The sequence below is a fragment of the Triturus cristatus genome, chromosome 1_2, assembly GCF_964204655.1.
Source record: "Triturus cristatus chromosome 1_2, aTriCri1.1, whole genome shotgun sequence".
NCBI lineage: Eukaryota > Metazoa > Chordata > Amphibia > Caudata > Salamandridae > Triturus > Triturus cristatus.
Window position 1 is genome coordinate 1,118,866,868 of NC_140580.1, and position 25,891 is coordinate 1,118,892,758.

Below are 25,891 nucleotides of genomic sequence, written 5' to 3' on the forward strand. Positions count from 1 at the left end.
AAAGTCCCATCTACAACGATCCTACATAAAACAATACCTCAGTGCCATCATAGACACCTCGAGCGCTAGCCTACCCCAGTCCGGCCAGGATTACAAGCATTCAGGCACTACGCGCAAAATTTATGACACAACACTCCCTTCCAGCTCGAGTGTTTATGCAACTAATAGGGATGATGGCCTCTTGCATATTCATAGTACCTCACGCAAGACTCCAGATGCGTCCTCTCCAAGAGTGCTTAGCGCGCCAATGGAACCAGGCCCAAGGTCAATTAACAGATCTGGTGTTGGTAGACAGTCGTACCCATCGCTTTCTGCAGTGGTTGACCACCAAAAACCTTTCCTGGACCCGGTTCCTCAGATAGTACTGACTACGGACGCATCGCTCTCCGGCTGGGGAGCTCACCTACTACATCACACCATGCAGGGCAGATGGACACCTCAACAAAAGTTACTCCACATCAACCATCTGGAGTTACTAGCAATCTTTTTAGCCCTAAAATCTTTTCAAACACAGATTTCAGGCAAGGCAGTTCTAGTCTGCACAGACATGACAGCCATGTACTATATACAAAAACAAGGCGGCACACGCTCTCCACAGCTCTCTCAGCTAGCACAGAGCATATGGAGATGGGCCATACCCCAGAAAATCTTTCTCCTAGCCCAACATGTCCCAGGAGTCCAAAACACCATAGCAGATCTGCTCAGCAGACAAACACAACAACTCCACCCACAAGTTCTTCACCCGTACTTTCAAATGTGGGGGCATCCACAGATAGACCTCTTCGCCACCCACAAACGCCAAACGCCAAATGCCCAAGCTTCGCCGCCAGATATCCACACCCATTGTCCAAAGGCAATGCGATATGGATCAACTGGTCAGGCAGATTTGCATACGCTTTTCCGCCTCTCCCACTCATTCCACTAGTAGTGCGCAAATGACAACAACACTCCCTCACACTAATCCTAGTAGCTCCAACTTGGGCCAGACAACCGTGGTACACCACACTGCTGGAACTATCCGTAGAACCGCACCAAAAATTGCACATCTCTACACACCTCTTGACCCAGAACCATGGAGAGATCTGGCACCCGGACCCAGCCCAGCTCAACCTTGCGATCTGGCTCCTAAAATCCAAGAATTCGGTTACCTAAATCTTCCCCCTGACTGTATGAACGTCATCAAAGAAGCTAGGCAACCCACCACTAGAGCGTGCTACGCGGCCAAGTGGAAAAGTTTTGTTGTCTATTGTCACAACAATACCATCAATCCCCTAGATGTCTTTATTCAACACATCATAGGCTATTTACTACATCTACAAAGATGCAATCTAGCCTATACGTCCATTAGACTGCACCTTGCAGCCATAGGAGCTTATCTACAAAACGGGCAACATCCATCACTCTTTAGAGTACCTGCCATTAAAGCCTTCATGGAAGGTCTTAAAAGAATAATTCCTCCCAGAGTGCCACCCTCACCTGTGTGGAACTTCAATATCGTTCTCACCAGACTAATGGGGCCTCCCTTCGAACCTCTACACAAATGTGAGCTTCAATTCCTAACATTGAAAATCGCTTTTCTTCCCTCAGAAGGGTCCGTGAAATACAAGCACTTACCATTCAAGAACCTTTTCTCCAAATGCACCAGAACAAGGTTGTTCTCCGTACCAACCCAAAATTCCTCCCTAAAGTCATTTCTCCCTTTCACCTAAACCAATCTGTAGAACTACCAGTATTCTTCTCACAACCACAGACGGTTTCAGAAAGAGCTCTTCACTCATTAGATGTCAAACGAGCATTACTCTACTACATAGAGAGAACACAACCTTTCCGTAAGACCAAACAACTGTTTCTCTTTCTCACCACCGCACAAAGGCAACCCCATCTCCAAGGCGGGGATAGCTAGGTGGATTGTCAAATGCATTCAGATTTGCTACCACAAAGCAAAACTAACGCTATCCGTTCCCCCTAAAGCCCACTCTACATGTAAAATAGGGGCTTCAATGGCATTTTTAGGGAACATCCCATTGGATGATATCTGCAGAGCAGCTACATGGTCAACACCGCACACTTTCACTAAACACTATTGTGTAGATGTGCAAACTAAGCAACAGGCTACTGTGGGCCAGGCTGTACTCAGAACATTATTTCAAACCACTGCAACAGATGCGGGTAGTCGCCGCTAAGGATGGGTACTGCTATATAATCTATGCACAAGTGTGTAATCTGCAGCTCATATACCTCGAACGGAATATGCTACTTACCAGTATGCATCTGTTCTTGGCATGTAGAGCTGCAGATCTACACACGCCCGCCCGCCTCCCCGGCTGCCTTTATCTGTCCAGTCTATCTTATTTAGATACAACACACATGGGTTTCTTCACTGTTATTACTACGCTCCATCTTTCCCTGCTGGCGAAAAACAATCTGAGGATGGAGCCGAAGCCCATGCGCAATACGATCCAAAGGAGGAGTCACCGACCTCGTGACTTCCAAAGACTTTCCAAGAGGAAAAACAACTGCAAACATCCGGGCCCAACACCAGATGGCGAGCTCTGCACAAGTGTGTAGATCTGCAGCTCTACATGCCAACAACAGATGCATACTGGTAAGTAGCATATTCCTTAACTTGGATCTCAGGAATAGCATTGCTTTGATTCTTCTTATATCCATGTCCATCAGCAGTGCTTGTTATCTGCCCATTCATTCTTTTTCAGATTGATTTTTACAGATGCATAACTATTGCCAGGTTTTGTACACAGGACTTTCAATGGGCTCCTGCAATAGGTGTAGTTTAGTGACAAAACTGAACCTGACAAAAGCTGTTAATTATTTAAAAATAGGTTAGGAAGAAACTAAATAGTCTTGATTGTCTGATGTTCAAAGTAGTCTTGTTCCCCCCTTATTATAACCTCAGTACCTGTTGATGTTACAGTTCTGTGTTGTAAAAGTATTTGTAATAAAGATTTGTAATTTGATTGAAAATACAAATAAGCAGAAGAGGAAAATCAATGTTCGACAGGTCCATCAAATCGTTCCAATTCTGTGTCTTCGCTGGATTTGGAAGGAGAATCTGTGTCTGAGTTGGGAGCAGGACCGTCTGGAAGTAATGGGGTAGAAGCATTGCAGCTGCTGGAGCATGAACAAGGTATGTAAAAATCACAAGTCGGGTGATGAAAGTGTAGCGTCTGTCACTGTGAATATTCTAAAGTTTCAACATAAGTATGTGTCCCTTACTTGAAATGTACTTTTGTAGTAGATACAATGCAGTTTTCTATCATATTTAGACTGATGGAAGTTAACAGATATGTTTTCTGTCAAGTGCCTTGTTTATAATTAATGCTTAGTTGAATTCTTTGCAGACAAAATGGTCTCTTACCCCTGAACAAAGAGGACTGTATGCTAAAATATGTTTTAAACCAGATCTTTGACTGCCAGTAAATACTTCTGCTAAATTTGCTTAAAACTGCCCTTTCTTATTGGAAGATCAATAGCAGCCAGGAGCTCTCATGTGATGATTGAACATCTAACACTAAAGAGATTATGAACTGTCACTTCCTCCATCCTAGCTCAATAAGTCAGATACCCAGAATATTTACTTAGTTGGCATTCATTACCAGCCATGGATTCCCTAGAAATGTAGTGCCCAGTTAATGATGAAAAATACACTCCTTATTGTTTCATCATATTTTGAAGTGACATGACTTTAGCCCGAGCAAATAGTTCATATAAATTTTTGTCTTGAGATGGATGTCAGTGAGATAGTGTTGCTTTTTCATCTTTTGAAGTGGATGATGGGCATGTCTTCAGAAGGTGATGGTATTTCAGTCTTTGGTTTTTGTGGTGCTGTGGAATATCCAGCCATCAAGACAGTGATTGTTTAGATCAAGCTATGCTTTGATGCAATATGACTACTGTTGTGCCAAATGACCTCTGCTTGCACACATATTCTTTGACAAGTGTTGTAGACCGCTTCCCTGGATTTGCTTTCCCTAGATATCATGGGGCAATGTTTTTCTTTTTCTGAAGAAACTACTGGTTAGCACTTGTTATGATTTGGTCCTAACCACTACATTTAACATAACCTCACACAGAGTGTATCTGCTTGATTCACCTACGTCTGCTTTTCAATATGTACACTCGCTCCTGTGGTGTTTGCTCCATTCCTTTCTCTTTTTTTTAATTTTAGCAACCACCCAGGACAACCTTGATGACAAACTGCGCAAGTTTGAAATTAGAGACATGATGGGGCTCACTGATGACAGGGATATATCTGAAACGGTTAGTGAAACCTGGAGCACTGACGTCCTGGGCAGCGACTTTGATCCAAACATTGATGAAGACCGTTTGCAAGAAATGGCAGGTAATTAGAGTGCTCCTTAGACTGTTTTGCAGAAGCATACTTGAGGAAACTTTCTGTAGTGGTGTAATGATTTTGGTTATGTAGCTACACTATTTGCATTCCTGTATAGAGGTTCATTATTCAGCTACCTCCTGAGGCGGAAAGCCGGGAGTTTTTTACTGGAGATTTATTTTAAAAATTGTTTGTTTGTTCTATGCTTGCCTGAATCTCGCTCCCCCCCCCTGGGCATTCCACATCAGTTTCGCCTACCTGCTGTCCCCGCACAGCGTCTCCATCGCTGCCTCGGGTCTGCAGTCGCTTCTACCATCACTTCCTGGAACTCCCTGGGAACTCCCCAGGACACGCCCACGAGCGCTGGGCACGCTCTCTCCCTTCCTCTCTCTGCCTATAAATTATGTGCCTCCATCGGACGCGCAGCGGGCGCGCCGTTGGCGCGCCAAAGGCGCGCCTAAGGCAAGCCCGTCTGCGCCCGTCCGCGCCCGTCCGCGCCCGACCGGGGCCAGTTACTCTGCCCGTTCTGTCATTGTAACTCAATACTCTTCGGCAGACATTCTTAAGCTGCATGCAGTATGGCCGCTGGCCCCCTCTACATATTTGCAACTCAACCATTTGGGTTTAGCCTGTACGCGTCGCTCTTTTCCTGAGATAGTTGCTCGTACACACGTCACTGCCCTTCCTACCTCTCCCCATTCTCCCTCCCTGGACTCTTCTGTATCTCCCCTCATTTGTGTCTGTCTACCGTCCTCCACAACCTATGCCAGACTTTCCGTCCTTGTTTGGCGATTTCCTCTCCCAGATTACCATCAACAACTCCAAAATTCTTGTCCTTGGGGACTTCAATTATTGGCCTCTGGATGAGAAGGAAAGCGCTTGCTCGGTAGCCTTCTCTGAGCTATTGCGTAGCCTAAACTGCTGCCAACTTGTCAATACTGCCACTCACACCAAAGGACATATCTTGGACCAGGTCTGGACCTCCAATCTTGTGTCTTCGGCCCTTCTCATCTCGCCATGTGCCTGGTCCGACCACTTTTCTATCTTTCTCTCTCAAAATCTCCTCTCCCCCAAGTAATTCCCTTGACTCCAACCATTCCGCACGCAACTGGAACAAAGCGAACAAAGATCACTTTTTTCACCTACTCAGGACCACCATCCCTCTGGAATCTGACTCCCTGGATATCTTCGCCCAAAACCTAAATCTTTGGCTCGAGTCTGCCAGCGACGTGGTCGCCCCCCTCAGGCGGATCAAACTTAGACGTCTTCACGACGCACAGAAATGGTTCTCTGAGGATCTTAAAGCTTTAAAACTCGGCCTTAGGCAAGCCGAGCGCCAGTGGCGCAAAAACTATTCACCTGCAGCCAGGGCAGAGTTTCTGTCCCTTCTCAAAGGCTATAAATCCGCCATCACGACTGCTAAAATCTCACATTTTTCCAATAAAATCAAGGAGTCAGCCAACAAAGCCAAAAACATCTTCGCGATTGTTGAGGAACTATCCCACCCCGACAGAGTATCCATCAAACCTTCTCCTTCTCAGACACTCTGCGATTCCCTCAATCTCTTCTTTATTGAGAAAATTGCAAAAATCAAAAACAGCATCCAGGCTCCGCTCCTCTTGCCCCCCTCTCTGTCTCTAGTCTCCCCTTGTGTAGACCCCTTCCCCTTCCCGTCCCTCTCACGGATTCCTGTCATTACGGAATCGGAGTTTCCCGCTCTCCTCAGTAAAGTCTCCTCAGGATCCGCTACTGACTGTTGCCCCCCAAGATCCTATGCAAGGCCTTTTCGGCCTGCCCCGCCCCCCCTCTGGCTCTTTTGAACTCTTCTCTTACCTCCGGTCAAGTTCCCCGTATCTTCAAGACAGCAGAAGTGGTACCTATTTTAAAAAAACCGACCGCTGATCCAACAGTTATGAGTAATTTTCGCCCCATCTCTCTCCTTCCCTACCTTGGGAAGGTACTCGAGACCCATGTTACCAAAATTTTGAGCTCCCATGTCGAGCGCTCTCATTTTCTCGACTCCCAACAGGCTGGATTTAGGCCTGCTCATTCCACCGAGATGGTTATACTCCGTCATGGAAAAACTACGAAGAGGAGCTGACTCTAACACCCACCAATATATATGAACAATGGTTCCGAAGGGAAAGCAGTTACTTACAGTTGAGATAAATCAATTTACACAACACACAGCATTAGTTGATCTAACAGATAATCAATATTAAACAATGAATAATACTTCAAAAGAACACAATAATTTATTTTTTGATTTTCATATGAATTTCAACTCATTTATCTACTCATTTGAATATGAGCAAAAATGGCTGGCGGCGTGCATCAGACGGACTCCCCTTGATTAAGAAAAACAAGCCGAAAACATCAGTTGAATTTGTATCCTGATGACTGTGCCCCCTGCAGTACTATACGTAAAGTATCTACCCTGAAGTCAGCAATTCACAACATGTCTCGGTAATCAGAATGGAAAGAGATGAAAAAGATTAAATAATTAGACGAAGACGAATCAAGATCTACTACGACTCTGGTAGTCCCTTCTGATTGAAATCGAGTGGCAACTACGATATACTGGTGGACATTTGTCCTATCACCTACAATTAGGCTGTTATACACCTCCTGTGTCCTGAAGAAGACCCGATATGACTGTGTACAACAACTGGTTGATATAGGGTCGAAACGTTGACGGTTCCACAGTCCCGTACCAATTGGAATTCCTTGTATATACAGAAAAGTTAGGACTTGTGCCTTACAAGGTCTATTATCTATCCATAATTAAGCGGAGGACTTTTTTGCAAAAAAAAAAAAATTCTGCAAAAACTTTTTGTGTATTTTATCGATAATCACGTACATACATTGTAAATATTCACATTTTCACTATCACACCTAGTCACCTTATTCACTCTGTCACTGCGTCGCTTCTTTGTAAATATTATTGTATATACAGCCTTTTTCATTTTTGCTCATATTCAAATGAGTAGATAAATGAGTTGAAATTCATATGAAAATCAAAAAATAAATTATTGTGTTCTTTTGAAGTATTATTCATTGTTTAATATTGATTATCTGTTAGATCAACTAATGCTGTGTGTTGTGTAAATTGATTTATCTCAACTGTAAGTAACTGCTTTCCCTTCGGAACCATTGTTCATATATATTGATGAGGCCCAGGTTCCTTGGGTTATAGGGTTACCCCTGTGTGCTTAACTCCTCTCTAACACCCACCAGGCGCTGGTTCTCCTGGATTTGTCGGCCGCCTTTGACACGGTCGACCACGCGATTCTGGTCGACCGTGTCAGACAGGCAGGGATCGAGGGCACTGCCCTTGATTGGGTTCGCTCGTTTCTCTCCTGCCGCCAACAAGCGGTCCGTTTGTCACAGTTCTCCGCAGATAAGGTCACTTTGACCTGTGGTGTGCCTCAGGGATCGTCCCTGTCCCCCTACTTTTCAATCTTTATCTCACTCCTCTGATTAGCTCTCTCCGAGACAGAAATGTCTCCGCATTTAATTATGCGGATGACATTCAATTAGTCTTTAACATCGACTCCTCGGACCAGTCAGTTGCTGACTTTCAATCCACCCTTTGTCACATCAGCAATTGGATGGGGGCAAATCATTTGAAACTGAATCCCGACAAGACCGAACTGGTCCTCGTCGGAGGCCCTTCCAATCCTTGGAATTCCAACTTCTGGCCCGTCAGTCTGGGCCTGCCTCCCTGTCCTTCTAACTCGGCTAAAAGTCTGGGAGTTATCATCAGTAAAGATCTCTCAATTAAACCCCAAATAAATGCCACTGTCTCTGCCTGTTTCTTTCAGCTGCGAAAAATCCGCAAAATTGCCCGCTTCCTTACTACTGAAGCCCTTACTCTGGCCCTCTTAGCCTTAGTCATTTCCAGAATTGATTACGCTAATGCCTTATATGTTGGCATCCCCGACTATCAGCTAAAACGCTTGCAACTTGTCCAGAATCAGGCAGCCCGCCTCATCTTCCATCAACCTAGGCATTGCCATACTCGCCCTTTGTTAAAATCTTTGCATTGGCTCCCTGTTTCTGAACGCTGCAATTTCAAGATGGGGTGCCTTATTTTCAAATCTTTGGCTGGTCTTAGCCCTGTGTTTATTTCTTCTCTGATTCACCCTTCTGTTCCTACCCGTAATCTACGTTCGGCCCACTTGGCCCTCCTCAAAGTTCCCAGAGTTAAGCGCAAGAAATGGGGTGGTCTTAGATTCTCGTTTCTTGCCCCTTCCCTCTGGAACACTCTTCCCTTGGATATAAGACTGGCCCCGTTTTATACTCATTTCAGATCCCTTCTTAAGACTCACCTTTTCCGTCTTGCATACAACTAACTTTTCCCTCTTTCTTTCGCTCCTCCCCCTTTTCCCCCTCTCTTCTCTTTCTATCTCTTCCCCCCCTCTCCCTCCCTTCCTCCCCAGGTTTAGCTGCTTATTTCTTAGCGCCAAGAAACCGCATGGTGAACGTCGCGCTTTACAAATTTCTTTTACATTACATTACATTACATTACATTACATTACATATAAAGTTCATATCAAATTAGAACTTTTTTCTTTTTGTTAGAGAGAGGGTATTGTGTGGTCGCGCTACAAATGAAACTTTCGGATGGGTACTTCTAACCGTAGACTTCATTTCCTAAATTCCCCAGGTGCCCGACTGGATCCAGAAACTTTTACAGCAATTGGTTCCTCGTGTCTATAAGTGGTGATATTGTACTCCTCAGTCAGCTTGCCCTGCCTCCAAAAGAAGTGTGTGGAACCATGTATAGGAGTCACTTTTGCTCGCTAATGTCAGTTTAGCATAAAGTATTTTGCTAAAGTTATAGATTACAAACCATGATAGTGTGCAGATCCTAACATGGCTTGCATTAAAATCCAGAAATCTACTCCACAAAAGGGGGAGCAGGGCGGTTGATAAGGAATTTGATGGTGTCCAGGTGCAAGTGCTGTAAAAGTTTCCGGATTAATTCTGGTGCCTGGGGAAATTAAAACGTGAGACATCAAAAGGTGAAGAATCTGCGGTTAGATAGAATATCCACCTGAAAGAGCATTATTGAAGGCAAGTAACTTGTTAATTGGCGCGCACACAAAAGTTTGAGAATTTCAGGCCACATTGTGTATTTTACAATACAGTGTTTACATAAATTGCCTATAAATGCAGAAGGGGCCTTCGTGAATTTGTCATCAGTAAACTGCAAACTTTGCAGTGCACCAGGAGCTGGATATGTTGTCCAAACAATTTACCGATCTCACAAGAAAGATTGTGTCAGCTATATTAGCGATGGACACTCCTATTGTAATTCTGTGGCTCTAATACTAGAAAATAAGGTGTGGAGAAATTTTAAGGCATCCTAGTAAGATTTTGCCATCCCATAAAGGGAAAGCAGCCTCCCTAGCTGGAAGAGGAGACGGTGAGTTGTATAAAATGTCTGTAAAGGATCATTTGCTTCTCATAACTTGTTGTGTAATGGAGTAATATTCAGATGGAGCTAATAAAATTCGAGAAAAAAGCTTGCACGAGAAAGAAATTTAGTATGACCCTCTGCCAGCTGTATTGAGTCTTCCCAAGGGTAGAGTTGTGGAGAAAATGTGTAGACTTTGCCATTGGAAACAACTTTTGACACCATCTTGGATACCCTTTTTTTCTTTAGCATTTTTTATAGAGTGCCAAGTAAGAAGTTTCCCAAACCTGTGTTTGTGACACTGAGTTAACAAAACTGTAGACCGGCTTTTTGTATTACCATTTCAGTTTCTAAATTTACAATCGTATCACTTAAGATTTAGATCCAGCTTAGGAGATATTAAGAGTGTCCAAATGACTCATGAAAAAGCTTTGGCATCAAATGCCCTCTGGCACCAATTCCATAGCATTAGCCGTACATGTCTCCAACTCATCATGAATTATCACTCAAACTTAAGTTCTAAATACATATGGAAAAGCAATACTTTTGTCCACAAACATAAGTTCGATATATTCTGAAGAATAAGCATGTATCCACAATTATAAGGCTTTTATTTTGTCTGAATAAATTCACTTCTACCAAAGAAAAGTTATTACTTTTTAAAAGTATCTTTTTATCATCCAATCATTAACTTTTAGATTTTAGTAAATACTCAAGTTTGGTCCCCAAATGTAGCTTGTCAGTTTTACTAAGTACTCGCCTGTTAGACTGGCCCACAAGGTTAGAATCTTCTCACATGCTCATGTATCACAATGGCATGCCAAGGATGCTCATCATAGGCCAGTAGTAGCTGACATTCACAGATGCCCACTGTTGTTGTAGCAATCCTTAATCTTGGAGAGTCAGATTAGGGATGGTTCAGCACTCTGCATGGCTTGACTACTAACTTCCAAGGGTACCAACAGTACACTAAGGATACCCTCAGGCTCCAGCCACCGTTTTGCCAGTAGTGTCCACCATGATGCCTAAGATGCTTGAGTGGTCAGTGAGAACACATTACGCCAACATACTGCTGAGAAATCCTAAAATGTGCCATGGTGTGTTGCTTTTGGCTTGCAACACGATACCTCTGGAATGCTGTTATATGGCAAAACTGGGTACCTTGTGCCAAGGCTTTAATAATCATTAGAATCATCGCAATAATGTATTGATGGCCATGTTTTGCCATGCACAGTGCAACAAGACAAATGAGACAATATAGAACAAGAAGGGTCAAGATCAGGAAAATATCCCTATTCCAGAAAACGCTTGGGACTGTGAAAGTTTTTATAGTTAATATAGGACCATCCTGTTTCAGTATTACTATTATACTCTTAAGAGTCAATTCAAGAAGTTGAAAGGTATGGCCTCACACCCTCCTGGATGTCATACTTTATCATTGGCCATCCTTGCTCGCCAAAGCATTTTTTTATGGCGGGCAGGCTTGCTTGTGGACTCACAGGAAGTATTTATGGATGAAGTTTGGGTTATGGGATCCAAGAAGCATAAAAGCTAAAAATGTTGGTGACCTTCAACTAGGATCTACCTTTAATTCAATTTAGAAGGTGACGAGATGGTTAACAAGCATTAAAAATGCAACAGGTCTTGGCTTTGTAAAAGTTAAAGCAATACTGTTTGTAATTAGGTGGCTTTTTAGCTTTGGTTTTATTAGTGTTTTTCAAGCTTTTATGTACATACCATGCATATGTATGCATATATGTGTATGCATGCATTTATATTTGTATTTATATAGATATGCAGATGTATATATGTTTATGTATGAATGTAGATATATATATATATGTGTGCGGGTAGAGAGAGGTGTAGAGGCAGAGAGAGAGGTAGAGAGAGGTGTAGAGAGGTAGAGAGAAGGGAGTGAGTAGTAGAGCGTGAGTAGTAGAGAGTATTAGTGAGTAGTACAGAGTAGAGAGGAGCAGAGAGTGTAGTAGAGAGTGTAGCAGAGAGTGTAGCAGAGAGTGTAGCAGAGAGTGTAGCAGAGAGTGTAGCAGAGAGTGTAGCAGAGAGTGTAGCAGAGAGTGTAGCAGAGAGTGTAGCAGAGAGTGTAGCAGAGAGTGTAGCAGAGAGTGTAGCAGAGAGTGTAGCAGAGAGTGTAGCAGAGAGTGTAGCAGAGAGTGTAGCAGAGAGTGTAGCAGAGAGTAGTGTAGAGAGTGAGTAGTGTAGAGAGTGAGTAGTGTAGAGAGTGAGTAGTAGCAAATAGTAGAGAGTGAGTAGGAGAGAGTGAGTAGTGGAGAGGGAGCAGTAGAGGGCAGTAGAGAGTGAGCAGTAGAGTGAGCAGTAGAGGGCAGTAGAGTAGTAGTGAGTGCCTAGTAGTGAGTAGAGAGTAGTAATGAGTAGAGTAGTAATGAGTAGAGTAGTAAGTAGTAGAGAGGGAGTAGTAGAGAGGGGAGTGTAGTAGAGAGGAGTGAGTAGTAAGTAGTAGAGTCTTGCTGCAGATATCCCTCTGAAGCCACGTGTTGTGTGTGCGTATGGTACACACTAATTCACAGCTTGGTATCACGCCGCCCCCCCAACCCTGCCCCTCCCCCCACAGCTGGGCCCATCCTCAACACTCACTGATTCAGCGGATTGCGCGGGCTGGTGGCCTCCCTCCATCCTCCCGATCGGTTCTTTGGAGATTTATCCGTAAACCTTGGTGACATGACAATGGTTATGTCCCCTCAAAGGTGTCGCCCGAGGCGTCCCCCTCTTTCTGGAGCAGCCTTGAATTAATTCTGCACCATGCCCCCGCTCCACCCATGGTCTCACCCCCCCCCTCCCCCCCCACCCCACGGACCACCCAACGCTGCTTGTCACCCCCGAAAACCTTTGTGAGTCTGCTGCCCTGTCCTGCTGCCTGCCTTGCCTTCGGCTGAGAGCCTGCACCTGGAGTCTGCACTCGCTGCCTTAACGATACTTTCTGAGGGTGGCAAAGACAGTATATGTTGTTATGCATTTGCAGCATCCGGGACATTTTCCAACGTCATACAACACAAGGCAGCACCACAGCAAACCTGTTTGAAACATAAGTTCGGGAGGTGGGAGCAAAAGACCTCAGTAGGTCGCCGTGGGCAAACACATTAGTAGAAACATGAGGTATCGTGCCTCGGCCCACCCCGCATGTCTTGCCCCAATGCCGCGCGTAGGCAGACGCAGCAGAAACCGGCATCAACGGCCAGCCCCGATTATTTAAATTGTATTATATCGGAGTGGGCATGAGAGCGTGTAAACTAAGGCCAAAAGGCCGCCCCGCAATGGCCCAACGCGAGTGTTTGTTCAAACCACCTTGCACCCAAACGTCACCGGCAAAACTGTGCCAACATGAGAGAGGACTTAAGGGGTGGGGGGGGAAATCAGCCAGCCAGCGCGAAGCCCTAACTGTTTCTGCTGGGACTGGCCCAGCGACAACCTGTTTGAGGCCAAGAGTTGCGGTGTTATATTTACCCTTGTATAACACCCTAACGAGCATTGCGCTGGAGGCATGCAACGCAGTTCCGCAAGCCCCCGGTTCCGAGGGCCTTTGAACACTGTCACCCACGTGACCATACCCCTTGACCTCCACCCCCCCCCCCAATCCTCAGCCAACCTCAGCGGCACAACCAAAGCAACTGACTGCCCGGCAAACCGCGCTCCAGCGGCATCACACAGCGCGACAACGCCCCCAAGCACAGCATCGCGCAGCGGAAAGCCTCAACACGCTGAAAAGAACAAAATTCGGAAACAAGACAACGCCCTTAACACAGTTTCACACAGCGGCTACAAACTGGTCGCCTGCCTCTCGTACCCCCAGAGGAGAGTCATGATATGCTAATTTACCCTGCCGGTTGGCGCCTGCGGGAACAGCCTGATTGTGCTTGGGGCTATGGCGCAGCGGTGAGAAAGCGGGAACGAAACCTGTGCGGTACGATGGACCCGCGCCACCCGTACCTTGGTACTCACATGCTGCTGGAATTACCTCACACTCGCAATGCCGTGCTCGCGCCCCTGTGATGTCTCTTGCGCGAGAAACATTCACTACCCCCAACCAGCAAACGGAGTTTCTTTTAAAATCTGGGGCAGTGCCCTCGGGGGCCCTGAAAATGCCCGACGCCCAGTTCCCGCACCATGATATCAACAAACACTCTCAATTCACATCGCGCCATTTAAATTTCACAAATTTAGTCAGGTGATCGGCGTTGGCAGGCTTCGGACTAACCCTCCACCGATGTGAGCATTTCGCACGCTCCACCATCCTAACTGCCGAGCTAAGCACGCTCATAGCGCCTCGCGGACGGGAGGGGTGGTACTCTGGGCACCCTATGCTGCCCCCCTCACTCAAGCGCCAACGCGTGTAGCCTTTGCACCCCTAGGCAGCCGCGATATAACCCCCCTGCCCCGTCCTCCGAGCAGGATAAAGGATCTCAATCACGGCAGTTTGGAAACCCCCCGGTGTGGCTGGTGGGGAAAGCGAGGATGGAAAACTCCGGGGCAGTCTTGCCCGGGTGTAAAGGGGTGGGACGCCCTAGCCTCGCCAACGGGAGCCTGGGGGGAGCCAACCGCAACGCCCTACCTGTGCAGGCGACCCCGGCCTATTCCCTGCGAGGCTCACCATGTGTTTCTGCCTTGGGATGGCCAGCGTGAAAGAATTACCGGTTAGGGAGCTGACGGGCCGCAACCAGAGACGCTGTGCAACATGATACCAATGCTCAGGGGGCTGGCAGAGGGGGCAGAGAGTGAAAGGAAGAGGCAAAGAAGGGGAGGGAGAGATTGCGCCGGAGTTTGTCTTTATGGGGCCATGTGTTTGAAACACATGGCCCCATAAAGATAATAAAGCTTTTGCGACGAGAGGAAGTCAGACGAGCCCGTCCAAGTGGGCCGTCTGAAAAATGGAAAAGTCTACGTCACAAAGTGCTCTTTCCCAATGGCTGGCCACCATTTAGCATAAACGGTGACGCCAGCCAATGGGAAAGATGGGCGGGTCTTGATGCCCTTTACAGAATTCCCTCAGAATCATTAAATCTCTCCGAGTGAGCTGCGCATCTGCGCAGCCACGCTAGCCGAGACCTAAAAACTAGAGTGATGCCTATGAGTAATAATTACTCCTGCATCTAGCAGGGAAACATTGCGGCTTTCGACAGGACCAGGGATCCCTATACTACTGGTACAAACAGATTACAGATGTAGCAGGCATACCCATTTGTATATATCTTCTTCCTTCTAAGGAGAGAAATGCTTTGTCAGCTCTGTTGAAGTAGTCCTGCAATGACGATCAAATAATAGAAAATTAAATTGACAAGACAAACAGACAAGAAAAACAGTACCAGGAGGCAATGCTCCTTATAACATGCTGAATTCCAGCCAAACTTGAGAGGTCAAGCTGCACACATGTAAAATGTATAAAGCATTCCACTGCATACTTGTGGGTAATTATCTGTGAGAGAAATAGGTGAGCGTTCCGTAATGCACTCCACATAGTGCGCATAAATGTGAGCAGTGGTTGTAAGTTCACATGTGAAAGGTCACCCATCGAGTTGGAAGCAGAAGTTTACCTGGAATGGAATGTGTGGTTGCACCGAAAGTGAAATGTCCCCCAGTTGGGGCTGGAAGCAAATGCTTGCCCAGAGTGGAAGTGAAGACAGCCGGCACTGAATGTAGGGCACAGGCTTGCCGAATAAATAAAGTAATGTGTATTGAAGGATCGCTTGTAAGTTTAAAACTGCCTATTAAACTGCGGCCTCAATTCTGCCATGACCTGAAATTGGTGTGGTCTAAGTTTGTGGGATCTGGGTGGGGCGTGTCTCTGCTAAGAGTTTCCCTTTCACTCATGTCATCAAAGGTTACACCCTACTTTTGCAGCTACTGCAGCGCCTGTCTCCTCTCAACAATGTGAGGGGGGAAGAAGATCCCGGCATAAGAGGAAAAGCCTCCGTCTTCCCGTGATCGTGTCATCTGCCTCAGCACGCTGTCAGGTGACACGCAGGATTCATGGGAAATTTAGTCCATCCGGTCTACAAAGGGAGCTAGACATGTCCCCATGATGTGCAATCATGTGTTGCTGGGGACTAGTAACTTAGGGGTCCCTTATGTCTCCCACCTGAGATTTAATTACGTTGCTGGAACCCGACCAGTTATTGGGTAGTGATACTAAAACAATACAAAATGAAATATTGTCCTATTCAAGTGTGTGAGAAAGTGCCATCTTTCTTGCATGGTATGCCCCCACTTTTTGCTGAATTGCTGAATGTACTTTGACTGAGTGTGCCCTGGACTCCTGCCAATCAGGTGCCCAGGGCCTATGTTCCTTCCCTAAATCACACAAAACCCAAATTGGCAAACACTGGCCACATGTCAGCCCCTGGCAAATGGTACCCTAGGTACCCAGGGCCTTGTGACCAGGGAAGGCCTCTAAGGTCTGCAGCACTCATTGTGCCACCCTTAGAGGCCCTGTACCCTTACACACACACACACTGCCTTTGCAGGCTGGGTGTCTGGGTGCAAGACAAAACAAAGAGTCGACATGGCACACATCCCTGTGTGCCATGCCCATCACCTACAATGCCATGGCATATATCAGCCACCCCTCTAGCTGGGTGCCTTATGCCAATTGTGTGGGCACAGGAGCCCTGTGCCCATACAGTACTCAAGTCCATTCCTGGGCACTGTAAGTGCAGTGCTGCCATTTAAGAGTACATGGTGCTGAGAACTCGTCAAACACGAACTCCACAGCACCATAATGGCAACACTGAAGACTGAAGTTTGGTATCAAACTTCTCAGCACATTAAACCCACACTGATGCCAGTGTGGGATTTAATATACCAAGCACCCCAGAGGGTATCTTAGAGATGCCCCCTTAAACCTAACCTACAATCCACGTCTGCTCTGAGGCTGCCTAGGCTGCCACACAGCAGACATGTTGCTGGACCCCTGGGTGGGAGAGCCCCTGCTCTCCTGGGCCTGCAATAATGCACATCCTGGGAGAGGTGCTAAATCTCCTCCCCAGGATGGGCAGGGGGAAGCTTCAAAGGCATGCCGCCTCTGTGAGCTTCCCCAGGCCACTGCAACCCCCCACTCTGGTGGGAAGCTTGGCCGGAAACCCCAAATAAGGACCGGGGATGTGCCAGACTACCAACCCCACCCCTCAGGTGGGGGAGGCGAGGTCAAACACATCTCCGGGCTCTCGCCATCTTGAAAATGGGAAGCCCTACCCTATCAGGACTAGGCTACTGCTCCCCTGCCACAGGAGAGAGGCAGGATAGGGGGGTGTACCCACCCCAGGACAGGGACCCATTGGTCCCTGCCCTTCACCTACCTGTAACGCCCCTAAATCTAGTATTTAGGGGACCCTGAACCTTCCTTCCCCAGATTCCAGATTCCGAAATACAAAGAAGAGCAAGAAGAAAGAAGACCTGCCCTGCAGCTGCTAAGAAGAGGAAGACACCAACTGCTTTGGCCCTAGCCCTACCGGCCTGTCGACCCTCGAACCTGCTCCTGCTCCAACCCGGCATCTCTTGTGGCCAGCAACCTCACAAACCCTGGAGTACCTGGCTATCTTTTGGCTCTAAGCCCCTGGGACTCCCATGAGTAGAGGCTCTACTCAAAACCTACTTCTAATCCCTGGCAGCAGCCCGGAACCGCGAACCCAGCACCCTCTGCACCAGCCAAGCCTGGCCAGTGCCGGAGTGAACAGAGACCACGAGGACGACCCCACGGCGACTGTGACCCCGAGTCCGGCACCCAAGGACCTCCCTCGACACTCCTGAAGAAGCCTGCATCCTCAGAACAAGGTGCCCCCCCTACCGCGATCAACAGAGGGTAAGATTTCCCGACACCCAAAGGCACCTCTGCACGCGGCACCTGCGGCCCCCTGTGCCCAATCCCGGGGTACCTACCTATCCTCCAACTACCCAACTTACTTCTCGAAGTGGTGGTGGCACCTGAAGAATCCTCGTCCCCGAGCTTGCAGTCTTTTTCTAAACCAGAGATTTCCCATTGAAATCAATTGAGCGCCCGAAGGCTCAAAAGCACCCTGCACCCAGCCGCCCGAGTGGCCCTGGCAGTGCAACCTCTACACCTATCTACTTCCCCCACTTGCCCTGAGTAAGTGACCAGGAGCCCAGCTCAGACAGCCGCGTGGCTTGCTAGTCAGCAGCCACCAACCAAGGCCCCCCTATCCCTCATAGGATAACATTGGGCCTAACTCTCTCTGCACCGGCCGCCCTAGAGTCGCTGAGGGTGAACCAACTGTACCTACCTGACCCTGGGGGACCCCTGAGTCTATGCCCAGAACCTCAACTCTGCCAGTCGAGTACTTACCTTTAAACCGATAACTCTATGTTCGAGGCATATGAGCTGCAGATTACACACTTGTGCATAGATTGCCACCTGGTGTTGGGCCCGGATGTTTGCAGTTTGTTTTTCCTGTTGGTAAGTCTTTGGAAGTCACGAGGTAGGTGACTCCTCCCTTGGATCGTATTGCGCATGGGCTTCGGCTACGTCCTCAGATTGTTTTTTTCCGCCATCAGGCTCAGATTCCGTACAGCTTCCAGTTCGACGATCAACGCGTAATCCTCACCCCAATTTGCTGTATTGTTTAAATCGCGATCTCCCCACTCGACGCGCCTCTCATCGCCAAGACCTTCGGTTCCAGTCGTCGTCGACGGCGGCCTTCAGCCATCCCAAGCTCCGGTCCTGGCTAATTGGAAGGACTCCATTTAAAAAGTACCCTCGATGTGGGTCCAAATTCCCCCACACCGATCTCCACGAGGTATGCAATCTCTGCCTCTCCCCTGAACACGAGGCTCGAGACTGTCCGGCGTGTAAATCCTTCCGGTCCAAGAAAACTATTCGGGACCGAAGAGCCAGAAGAACCATGGCACACTCCTCGACGGCGATCCCGGACGACATCTTCGGGGAAGGCGTTGACGCTCCAGAACAACACACTGACGAGGGACTCGTCAGCGCCTCCGAAGCTGACGATTCAGATGTGGAGGACATCACTCCGGCACAGAGGGTTGTGAGTACTAATCTACCCCCGCCCACACCCTCACCGGCACCAAAAAAGGCTTTGGTCACGCCTTCGCCTTCAGGCCTAAGCAACACCAAAGACACTGCTTCCCACACCGCACCTTCGGGACTGGTAAGGAAGCCAATTAAGAATTCAGGCGGGTCGGGCACGAGCCAGCCCACCGTCGGAGCCGATAAACACTCTTCGGCACCGAAAAAGAAACCGGCCTCCATCTTGACACCGAGCCCCACACCGAAACACTCTGGGTCGAGACCCAGCTCCTCGGCACCGACCCCATCTTCGGTACCGACAAAAGCACACAAGGCCACCGACACTTCCAAGCCGAAATCCATCTCGGGCCTACTAAGCAATCGGAGCTTTCCAAGCATGGTTCCAAACAACGAACCAACACCAATAAACCTAAGAAACCAACGGCCCGACGCCTTCGGCGCCGACGGACCAACCAACCTCTCCAGAACTATTCGCACCGGATCCCTTACAAAAAACACTAACTAAGGACCCCAAAACTGGACATTTGATGCTGTCTATCAAAAAGACATTTAGAGAAACCTCCTCCACCTCCAAAAAGGAAGGACTCTGCTACCTCCCCTTTCAGACTACCTTCCCCACCTCCACCACCTCCTCCACCTCCTCCACCTCCTCCACCTTCCCCTCCTTCCCCTCCTCCACCACCTTCCCCACCCCCACCTCATCATTCCCTGACCCCATCCCCGGATGATGATGATGATCAAGGGGATCCATATGATGACATAGGGGATGTGCCCCAAGATATACCTACAGGGGACCCCACTCCCACAGGATCCCCAGACCCATGGGACGTTTATAATATCCCTGATATCCCCAACGTCCCACAAGACGATCTTTACCCTTCCAGACCTTCTCCACCAGAATACTCCTTGGGGTTCAACCATTTACTGCAAAGGGCGGCACACTACCACGGGGTAGATTTACATACCGACCCAGTGGAGGAGGATTTCCTCCTAGATACATTTGACACCACACATAGGACCACCTCCATATTGCCTATGCTTAAAGGTGTTATAAAACATGCGCCGGAGATCTTTGAGGACCCAGTCAGGGCCAGGGTCATTAATCCGCGCATTGAAAAGAAATATAAAGCCGCCCCAACAGATCCCTCCTACACCAGAGGGCCAGCGCCACTAGATTTCCTGGTAATATCCACAGCACGGAAAAGGGCCAACTCCCAGGCATCAGGCGACGCACCACCACCTGACAAATAGTCTAAACTCTTGGAGGCATCAGGCAAGCGTACTGCATCGCAAGCGGCCAATATATGGCGTATCGCCAATACACAAGCACTACTAGCGAGGTATGACAGGGCCCATTATGACGAGTTAGAAGCCATAATGCACCATCTCTCTGATAAATACAAAGCTAGGGCCATTGAGCTAATTCAGGAGGGCAAAACAATTACTAATACCTCCATACGTTGTGCCTTAGATGCAGCAGACACAGCCTCTAGGGCCATCAATACTAGTGTCCTCCTCCGTCGCCATGCCTGGCTAAGGATATCGGGTTTTAAACCGGAGGTACAAGCCTCCATCCTCAATCATCCCTTTGACCAGGAACATTTGTTTGGCCCAAAAGTGGATGACGCCCTAGAGAAAATGAAAAAGGACACTGTCACGGCAAAATCCATGGGAGCCTTACAATCTCACCCTCCCAGACGCTCCTTTCGCCGCTCTTCCTTTCGGAGCACATCCAGAGGCTACTCCTCAGACACCGCTTCCACTTCATACAAATCCCCTACTCAGTCCACCTTTACAAGGGGTTACCAAAGAGGCGGCTACAGGGGCAACAATAACAAAGGCAGAGGGAAAACAAACACCGCCCGCTCTGCCACCGCGCCTACCCAATGACTTCCCTCCACTTCCCCCAGATCATCCCACTCCGGTCGGGGGCAGACTCCAACATTTCCTTCCGGTCTGGACTACCATCACCTCAGACAAATGGGTAACACAAATAATTCGGTCAGGCTACTGCCTAGAACTAATATCTACCCCCCCCCCCCAAACATTCCACCCAGACAACGCCCAATGTCACCAGAACATCTACTGCTACTCAAGCAGGAGGTAATCTCCCTCCTAGACAAAAAGGCAATAGAACACGTTCCTACCAACCAACAAAATATGGGGGTCTACTCCCTATATTTTTTCATACCAGAAAGGGACGAGACTCTACGGCCCATCCTAGACCTTTGGCACCTAAACAAATACATGTGCTCAGACCATTTTCATATGGTGACGCTTCAGCAGGTGCTTACGCTGCTTTCCCAAAACGACTTCCTCACGACTTTGGACCTAAAAGATGCTTATTTCCACATTCCAGTGCACAACGCTCACAGGAAGTACCTCAGATTTGTAGTGGACGGCCAACACTACCAATTCAAAGTGCTTCCGTTCGGAGTCACAACCGCACCACGAGTATTCACCAAGTGCCTAGCAGGGGTGGCAGCACATCTGCGAAGACAACACATTCATGTCTTCCCATACCTAGACGACTGGTTGATAAAAGCCAGTTCATACAATCAGTGTGTACAACAAACACACACCACGATCCAGCTACTTCACCAGCTAGGCTTCGGTAAACCACGAAAAGTCCCATCTACAACCATCCCACATAAAACAATATCTAGGTGCCACTATAGACACCTCAAAAGCGCTCGCCTACCCCAATCCTGCCAGGATTGCAAGCATTCAGGTTCTACGCGCAAAATTCATAGCACATCACTCCCTTCCAGCTCGGGTGTTCATGCAACTAATAGGGATGATGGCCTCTTGCATCTTCATAGTACCTCACGCAAGACCCCAGATGCGTCCTCTCCAAGAGTGCTTAGCGCACCAATGGAACCAGGCCCAGGGTCAATTAACAGATCTGGTGTTGGTAGACGGTCGTACCCATCGCTCTCTGCAGTGGTGGACCACCACAAACCTTTCCAAAGGCCGACCGTTCCTGGACAAGGTTCCCCAGATAGTACTAACAACAGATGCATCGCTCTCCGGCTGGGGAGCTCATCTATTACATCTCACCATGCAAGGCAAATGGACACCTCATCAGAAGCTACTCCATATCAACCATCTGGAATTACTAGCAATCTTCCTAGCCCTAAAATCTTTACAAACCTAGATTTCAGGCAAGGCAGTCCTAATCCGCACAGACATGACAGCCATGTATTATATTCAAAAACAAGGCGGCACACACTCTCCACAGCTCTCTCAATTAGCACAGAGCATATGGGGATGGGCCATACCCCAGAAAATCTTTCTCCTAGCCCAACATGTCCCTGGAGTCCAAAACACTATGGCAGATCTATTCAGCAGACAAACACAACAACTCCACGAGTGGGAACTTCACCCGCAAGTTCTTCACCCGTACTTTCAAATGTGGGGGCATCCACAGCTAGACCTCTTCGCCACCCACGATAACACAAAATGCCCAAGCTTCCCTGCCATATACCCACACCCATTGTCCAAAGGCAATGCGATATGGATGAACTGGTCAGGCAGATTTGCGTATGCTTTTCCGCCTCTCCCACTCATTCCGCTAGTGGTGCGCAAACTACAACAGCAGTCCCTCATACTAATATTAGTAGCGCCAACTTGGGCCAGACAACCTGTGGTACACCACACTGCTGGAACTATCGGTGGTACCGCATCAAAAATTGCACCTCTCTCCACACCTCTTAACCCAGAACCATGGAGAGATCAGACACCCGGACCCAGCTCAGCTCAACCTTGCGATCTGGCTCCTGAAATCCTAGAATTCGGGTACCTAAATCTCCCCCCTGACCGTATGAACGTCATCAAAGAAGCTAGGCGCCCTACCACTAGAGCGTGCTACGCCGCCAAGTGGAAACGTTTTGTTGTCTATTGTCATAACACCATTGATCCCCTAGATGTGTCCATTCAACACATCATAGGCTACTTACTCTAGCCTATACGTCCATTCGACTACACCTCGCAGCCATAGCAGCTTACCTACAAAACAGGCAACATCTCTCACTCTTTAGAGTACCTGCCATTAAAGCCTTCATGGAAGGCCTTAAAAGAATAATTCCCCCCAGAGTGCCACCCTCACCTGTGTGGAACCTAAATATCGTTCTCACCAGACTAATGGGACCTCCTTTTGAACCACTACACAAATGTGAACTATAATTCTTAACATGGAAAACCGCTTTTCTTGTAGTCATCACTTCCCTCAGAAGGGTCAGTGAGATACAAGCACTTACTATTCAAGAACCTTTTCTACAAATGCACCATAATAAGGTGGTTCTCCGTACCAACCCAAAATTCCTTCCCAAAGTCATTTCTCCATTTCACCTAAACCAATCTGTAGAACTACCAGTATTTTTCTCGCAACCACAGACCGTTGCAGAAAGAGCTCTTCACACACTAGATGTCAAACGAGCCTTACTCTACTACATTGAGAGAACACAACCTTTCCGTAAGACCAAACAACTGTTTGTCTCTTTCTCTCCACCACACAAAGGCAAGCCCATCTCCAAATCAGGGATAGCTAGGTGGATTGTCAAATGCATTCAAATTTGCTACTACAAAGCAAAACAAACGTTATCCGTTCCCCCTAAAGCCCATTCTACACGTAAAATAGGGGCTTCAATTGCTTTTTTAGGAAACATCCCATTAGAGATATCTGCAAAGCAGCTACATGGTCAACACCGCACACTTTCACTAAACACTATTGTGTAGATGTGCAAACTAAGCAACAAGCTAGTGTTGGCCAGGCTGTACTCAAAACATTATGTTCGAGGCATATGAGCTGCAGATTGTACACTTAGCATAGGTCGCCATCTGGTGTTGGGCCCGGATGTTTGCAGTTTGTTTTTCTTCTTGGACAGTCTTTGGAAGTCACGAGTTTGGTGACTCCTCCTTCGGTCCGTACTGCGCATGGGCTTCGGCTCCATCCTCAGATTGTTTTTTTCCGCCATCGGGCTCGGATGTGATACTTCGTGCTCCGGCTTCGAACTTCTACGGTTCCAGCCTCGACGGAAAATCCTCGATTCTTCGAGTTCCTTCATCATCTTCATCTCTCGAAGCGGCACTTTCTCCATCCCGTACATCGACACCGGCCTTCGGGCCCTCCGCGACTCCGGTCCCGGCCGATGGAAAGGACTCCGTTCAAAAAGTGCCCAAAATGTGGGTCTAAATTTCCCCACACCGACCTCCATCAGGTGTGTAACCTTTGCCTCTCTCCGGAACACGAGGCCAGAGACTGCCCCGCCTGCAAGTCTTTTCGATCGAAGAAGACCATCCGAGATCGAAGAGCTCGACGCACCATGGCGCACTCATCCTCTGCAGCTCCACCGGACATCTTCGGAGACGACGCCGAAGCTTCGGGGCAAACACACACCGAGCAGGAGGAAGACGTCGTCAGCGCTTCCGAGGCCGACGACTCCGACGTGGAGGACATTACACCAGCGCAGCGGGCCGTGAGTACTATGCCCCCTCCCACCCCCACGCCGAAAACCAAAGAGACTCAGGTTACTCCCTCGCCTGCCGGCCTGGGCAAAACCAAAACCAAAACTTCGATCACCCCACCTTCGGGCCCGGTGTCGAAGCTCCCAAAGTCTCATGGCAGCTCGGGATCGAGCCAGCCAACACCCGGTGCCGAAAAACAGCATCCGGCACCGAAGACTGCAAAATCCAGCTCGACTCCGAAACCACCGGTGCCGAAGCCTGGACACTCGGTGCCGACCAAACACAAACACAAATCTGTCGGCACCGATGCTCCGGCGCCGAAACATCATTCGACGCCGAAACACCCGGAGACCTCAAAAAAGCATGGCGCACACAGACCATCGAAACCCCCGGTTCCGAAATCACCGGTGCCGACAGACGACTCGACACCATTGGCTCTGTTTACACCAGACCCTTTACAAAAGACTTTGTCCAAAGATCCAAAGACTGGGCTTTTGACTTTAACTACCAAGAAAAGACGCCTTGATGCTCCGGCTCCTCCTCCTCCACCCAAAAGGAAGGACTCTGCTACTTCTCCCCTCAGAGTGCCCTCCCCACCACCGCCTCCCCTACCCCCTCCACCTCCTCCACCGCCTCCACCTCACAGGTCTCCGCCACCTGTACCTCACTACGATCCGACCCCATCCCCAGATCCGGATGATGGGGATCCGGACAATTACCCGGCGGACGCCCCAATGGATCCCACTCCACCAGGGACCCCAGATCCATGGGAGGATTACAATAACCCTGATATACCCAATGTACCTCAGGACGACCTATACCCATCAAGACCGTCTCCTCCAGAGGACTCCTTAGGGTTTCACCATTTAGTGCAGAGAGCAGCACACTACCACGGGGTGGACATGCACAGTGAACCAGTAGAAGAAGACTTCCTACTGGATACATTTGATATACAAGACAAATCCACTTCCATTTTACCCATGCTTAAGGGTGTCACCAAGCACGCTACAGAGGTGTTCAAAGACCCTGTCAGAGCCAGAGTACTGAACCCTAGAATAGAGAAGAAGTATAAGGCGGCACCCACAGACCCTGCTTACATCAAGGGCCCTGCTCCCCTAGATTCCCTAGTTGTCTCCACAGCTAGAAAGCGGGCTAACTCCCAATCCTCAGGAGATGCCCCACCGCCAGACAAAGAATCTAAACTTCTGGACGCGTCTGGTAAACGCACCGCCTCCCAAGCTGCAAAAATGTGGCGCATTGCAAACACACAAGCACTGCTTGCGCGATATGATAGAGCACACTATGACGAACTAGAGGCTCTTATGCAGCACCTTCCAGAAAAATACAAGCACAAGGCTCATGACCTGATACAGGAGGGTAAACTAATTACAAACACCTCCATTAAGTGTGCCCTCGATGCAGCCGACACTGCTTCTAGGGCCATAAATACCAGTGTCCTGCTTCGCCGCCACGCCTGGCTCAGGATCTCAGGGTTCAAGCCTGAAGTCCAGGCATCCATACTCAATCACCCCTTTGACCAGGAAACACTCTTTGGGCCAAAGGTAGACGAAGCGCTCGAAAAGATGAAGAAAGACACAGACACAGCAAAGTCTATGGGGGC

At 48.3% G+C, this 25,891-nt stretch overlaps 1 protein-coding gene across 18 annotated transcripts in view; it reads left to right on the forward strand.

Moving 5' to 3' along the window:
* The window catches only part of GAPVD1 (GTPase activating protein and VPS9 domains 1), a 486,206-nt gene that overhangs the window by 213,581 nt on the left and 246,734 nt on the right, over positions 1 to 25,891 (forward strand). For 10 of the 18 annotated variants that reach the window (XM_085613789.1, XM_085613791.1, XM_085613798.1 and 7 more), the window contains 2 exons: positions 3,020 to 3,145; positions 4,187 to 4,360. In XM_085613789.1, the coding sequence (XP_085469915.1) occupies positions 3,020 to 3,145; positions 4,187 to 4,360 (300 nt within the window). Of the gene's footprint in view, positions 1 to 2,995; positions 3,146 to 4,186; positions 4,361 to 25,891 lie in introns of all 18 variants that reach the window. The other 8 variants (XM_085613786.1, XM_085613788.1, XM_085613792.1 and 5 more) reach the window with 1 other exon arrangement.